The 5,232-nt window shown below is 54.0% G+C and overlaps 1 protein-coding gene across 1 annotated transcript in view; it reads left to right on the top strand.

Moving 5' to 3' along the window:
• The first annotated feature begins 219 nt into the window (after positions 1–219).
• NTN1 (netrin 1) overlaps positions 220–5,232 on the top strand; it is a 214,637-nt gene continuing 209,624 nt past the window's right edge. Inside the window, exons 1-2 of the mRNA XM_026654489.2 lie at positions 220–405; positions 835–1,877. Coding sequence (XP_026510274.1) covers positions 860–1,877 — 1,018 coding nt within the window. The 5' untranslated portion in view covers positions 220–405; positions 835–859. The remainder of the gene's footprint in view (positions 406–834; positions 1,878–5,232) is intronic.

Genomic DNA, 5,232 nt, shown 5'->3' with positions numbered 1-5,232 from the left:
TGGGTTCCCCCCCTCCCCATCCTATTGATAAACTACCAGTGGATGTCGTTGTTCTGTTCCTTGTGTGAGCGGAATGTCACTCCTTTAAGATGACCTCAAACTCAGCAGAAGCTGGGAACGTCATTCAGGCTCTCTGCAAGGCGCGGAGAGGGAGGCAGGGAAGGACAGAGCCCCGCCACTAGGGTGTTTTGGGTGTTGTTTGGTTTTTTTTTTTTTTTTTTGGTCTGAGGATGGGAATGCTCTGGGCTCTTTGAACCACACACCGTTTAGCATCCAGCGCTTCCACTCCGCAAGCCAGGAGCGCTCGGCTGAGAGCTTGAAGACGGGCTGTGCGTGCCACCTTCCCCGGGAGCTCCAGAAACTTTACTCTTGCGCCTCAGGAGGAAAACCAAACGAGCGAAGAAGGTAGCGTCCCACCTGTTGGTCTCTGATGGCTACAGCTGCAGGGGGGTTAAAGCCACCAGCCTTAGCGGCGGGGGTTAGCTTGGGAGAGGAGGCCAGGGTCGCTTTGCGCTTCTGATCCAGCCAGGGTTTCTCTGCCTCCAGGCGCAAAGTTCTCCTTCCAGCCCGCCAGCTTCCCGCCGGGCTGCAGTCTGGGTTTCCTGGGCAGCGCCCTGGCACGGGAGGCTCTTCCCGTTCGCCGCCTGGGCAGCGATCCCGCTGGATGGGAAGCGCCCGGCTTGTAGAGCCGGTCCCCTGCAGAGCGGGCCGGACTGCGCTCCGCGCCCCATCTGCCGGGCTGCAGCCTCCCCTTCCCGGCCCGGGTAGCGGAGCAATTGGGTTTGTGACGGCGGCTTCACCTCCCCGCTTCTCTCTCTCTGTGTTTGCCCCCAGGCTCCCCGGAGGAGGCGCCCGCAGGATGCCCGGGAAGTGCTGGCGGGTTCTGGTCACGCTGGTGTCGCTGTGGTGCCTGGCGGGCGGCGCGCGCGGCGGCTACGGCATGAGCATGTTCGCGGTGCAGACGGCGCAGCCGGACCCGTGCTACGACGAGAACGGCCACCCGCGGCGGTGCATCCCGGACTTCGTCAACTCCGCCTTCGGCAAGGAGGTGAAGGTGTCCAGCACCTGCGGCAGGCCGCCGGCCCGCTACTGCGTGGTGAGCGAGAAGGGCGAGGAGCGCGTGCGGACCTGCCACCTCTGCAACGCCTCGGAGCCGCGGCGGGCCCACCCGCCCGCCTTCCTCACCGACCTCAACAACCCGCACAACCTGACGTGCTGGCAGTCGGAGAACTTCGTGCAGCACCCGCACAACGTCACGCTCACCCTGTCGCTGGGCAAGAAGTTCGAGGTGACCTACGTGAGCCTGCAGTTCTGCTCGCCGCGCCCCGAGTCCATGGCCATCTACAAGTCCATGGACTACGGCCGCAGCTGGGTGCCCTTCCAGTTCTACTCGGCCCAGTGCCGCAAGATGTACGCCAAGCCCAGCCGCGCCGCCATCACCAAGCAGAACGAGCAGGAGGCCATCTGCACCGACTCCCACACCGACATGCGGCCGCTGGCCGGCGGCCTCATCGCCTTCAGCACCCTGGACGGCCGCCCCTCGGCCCACGACTTCGACAACTCGCCCGTGCTGCAGGACTGGGTCACGGCCACCGACATCAAGGTGGCCTTCAGCCGCCTCCACACCTTCGGCGACGAGAACGAGGACGACTCCGAGCTGGCCCGCGACTCCTACTTCTACGCCGTCTCCGACCTGCAGGTGGGCGGCCGCTGCAAGTGCAACGGCCACGCGTCACGCTGCGTCCGCGACCGCGACGACAACCTGGTCTGCGACTGCAAGCACAACACGGCCGGGCCCGAGTGCGACCGCTGCAAGCCCTTCCACTACGACCGGCCCTGGCAGCGGGCCACGGCCCGGGAGGCCAACGAGTGCGTGGGTAAGTCAAGCCCCCGGCCCCGGCCCGACAGCGCCGGGGCTAAGGGGCCCGGGTGCGTGGGGAGGCGGGTGTGCTTGGCCGAAGGGACCCCGGAGAGCACGGGACGCATGGCGCGGGCCCCTGGTCTAGGGGAGGCTCGCAAGCGGGCGGGAGAGCCAGCCTCGCATGGAGCCTCCCTTCCAGCCCTGAGCTCTAGGAGGAGACGCTCCGCCGACCCTGGCCAAGCCCTGGGTGAACGTTGATCCCCCCCGCTCCCATGCCCGGTGCCCCGGGGGCTCGGGGAGGCAGGAAGGCAGATCAGAGGGCTCGGCGTCGGCCCCCCAAGCTGCTAGCAGGTGTTAGCTGGCCGAGAAGAAGGCTCCAGTGGAGTCGGGCTTAGTGCCCCGCACGCTGACGTTGTTGGGTCAGAGATGGCTGGGGAAAGCCCAGGCAGAAAGGCGCCTTGTCCCGTCTCACCACGATCACGTAACCCGCTGCAGCCGGGACAGGTCATGTCTCATGCGCTCTGGGTTGGGAATAAGCCTCCTAGTGACACATCTACCGGGCACAGACTAAGGCCCCAACCCACGCTACACAGGTGCCGCACCATAAATTGCGGTGCAGAGGAGTTTGAGCCTTGCGAGCAATTGCATCGGTTAGTTCAGACTATACACGGACAAGCCTGACTGAAATGAATTGCATTCAGACGTGCGCGAGGTTGGGATTGTTAGTAAATATTTAGCTAATGACAGCTCCAGAAGGGCAGGGTCACTTTCTAGTCCTGCCTAAATGTAAATAATTCCTCGGTTATGGGCCATCCAGGCGGCTTTTAAGGCAGACTGTTATAGTCTCGCTCAGAAGCCTCCAGCTCATAAAGCTGTGCATCAGAAACGTTTCAGTGGCTTTATAGCTCCAAAGAACTGACAGAGCTCTGGCAATGAGTCTCCTTCTGAGAACACAGTAGGTGGTGTTTTCTCCAGCTGACTTTATATGAAATCAATTAAAGCAGCACCTCCCTCTGAAGATGTTGTCCCAGCCCTGTGAAGTGCCTTCAATTGATCCATGAATAGGAGAGAGCAAAGGAGGGTTTGTGTGGAGTTGATGTGTTTGTGTCATTTCTGTCTCAGGCAGAAACACTGGCCAAGCCAATAATACTGTGGGTCTCTAATGAGGGACTTGAATGAGGACCAAGGCTGAAATGAGAAACAGCAGTGTGCTTGAGGGATGATTTATTTCACCAGGTCTGAGGCAAGAAATATAGATCCTCTTGTCTGTAAACAATTCCAATAATCTAGGTTATCATTCAAGAAAGATTCTTAGCGTATTTACAGGCAGTGCTGCAATATTCCGGCATGGGTCATTCCTGAAAATGACAGGCAGGAGGATGCTGTGTGGTTGGTGGTGTGTAGATGCATGTTCTCAGACAAGGGGCAGATATTCCTGGAGCAGTTAGGAAGGCTTCACCCATCCCAGCTTTCCCTTTCCCTTTCCCTTTCCCTTTCCCTTTCCCTTTCCCTTTCAAAGGTGATTTTGACATTCAAGAAGACAAGTGAGTGAGAAATTGGCAAGTATAAGGTGGGCACAGATAGCTCATCAAACACCACTCAGAGGAACCCCTCCTCTCCTAGCCCATGACTTGCACAGCTCTTGCTGAAGTACCTCTCTCCTGGCCTGTAGCATGCCCTGCTGTCCCATTCTTGGGCTCCCACACAGCTTTGGCATGCACCTTATTCATGATCCCCAGCACCCCCTTATAGTCTGATCCTGAGGCTCCTGCCTCCAGCTCTGCCAATGCTGATCTGCAGCACTCCCTTGTCCTGAGTCCCCCACATCTCTGCCAATGCACCTGAATCCTGTCCCGCAGCAAACCCCCTCCCATTCTTGTCCTGAGGGCACCTTCCCCCAGCTTTGCCCATTCACCTAAATTCTAACCTGCAGGAATTTTCACTTTTGCCCCTCACTCCCAGCATTGTCAGTAAACTTCTAATCTAACCTACAACCCCCCCCCCCCTTCCAGTCATGCTCCCATACCCCACATCCTATTAATACATCTTAAAGTTGACCCCGTTAGCAACCCTATTCTACAGGGCTGGCCAGAAAGAAAAAAAATATATAGGTTCCAGCATTTGTTTTTGTTCTGCACTGAAGCAAAAACTAGTCCTTTCAAAATATTTGTGCAAAAAATCAGAGAGAGCAAGAGTGAGTGAGACCCACCCCAAAATAGCTCCATGGTTTGGACACTCACCTAAAATGTGAGAGACCCAAGTGAGTGCCCTAGCTCCTGGGCCATGGCTTTTCTGTGGTGGATCTCTTTCTCTCATACATTTCCATGAAAAGTTTCAGTTGTGATTAATCAGCATTTTCCTATGACAAATCCCCAGCCAGTTCTACCATTCTAGTCTTTGGGGTCTTCTAGCCAGAGACTTAAAGTCATGTCACACACTGGTAATGCTGCGGTATGAAAACTTGCCCACCAGAGATTAAATTGAGACTCAGCTATAACTCATTTTTACTTGTCATCTGAGCCACATTCCAAGACTAGTTAACATATAACAATACTCACTTATAAAATGCTTCAGCAGCATCACATGTGTTTTAGCACTTGCATATCTTGGGTAGATTCTCAGCTGGTGTAAATCGGAGTATCTCTGCTGAAGTCAGTGGAGCTATGCTGATTTACACTAGCTGAGGACCTCTTTTATTAAAAGTGCCTTAATGCTGTATTATTTTTTTATGCGGCAAATTCTAGCCATTGATGATACATAAGTCTCTGATCCTCCTTACACCGGTTTTCCACCACTGTGACTCCATTGACATTGATGGCATTCCTCTGGGGTTACACCACCGTAAACAGAATCTAGCCCTTGGAGGGAAACTTTTTCTGAGTGCCTCTATCATTTGTGAATATTTAATCACATTATTTACAAAGAAAGTATATATCACTTGCCCTGTCATCCAGAATATTCCGCTCCAGCGATAAGAATAACATTGTGCAGCATCTCCGAACAGTTTGTTTTTCCTTTGCTTAAATCATAATCAGATGTGACTTTGAAGAGTATTTAATTTCTGTGTCTTCCTCTTGAACACCAAGAATAATAACAAAGAAAAATACTGGCAATGCATAGGGTTATTTGGCTCACTAAGTCTTCTTCCTTTAGCAAATTAATACAGCTAAGATACTTCAAGATTAATACAAAATGCAGACATATGTGCTTTGCAAAACCTTTACTAAACCTTAGCTCCATATACATGTAAATTCTACATTTTAGTAGAATTCTACTCTGCCAACATACATATGTTCTCTCTCTTCTGCTATCAATCTACTAGATTAGATAGATAGATAGATAGATAGATAGATAGATAGATAGATAGATAG

Source organism: Terrapene carolina, unplaced genomic scaffold (genome assembly GCF_002925995.2).
Source record: "Terrapene carolina triunguis isolate 2854851 unplaced genomic scaffold, T_m_triunguis-2.0 Scaffold192, whole genome shotgun sequence".
In the NCBI taxonomy this organism is placed as follows: domain Eukaryota; kingdom Metazoa; phylum Chordata; order Testudines; family Emydidae; genus Terrapene; species Terrapene triunguis.
Note: the sequence above shows the minus strand (reverse complement) of the source record. Positions and strands in the feature narration are given on the sequence as shown.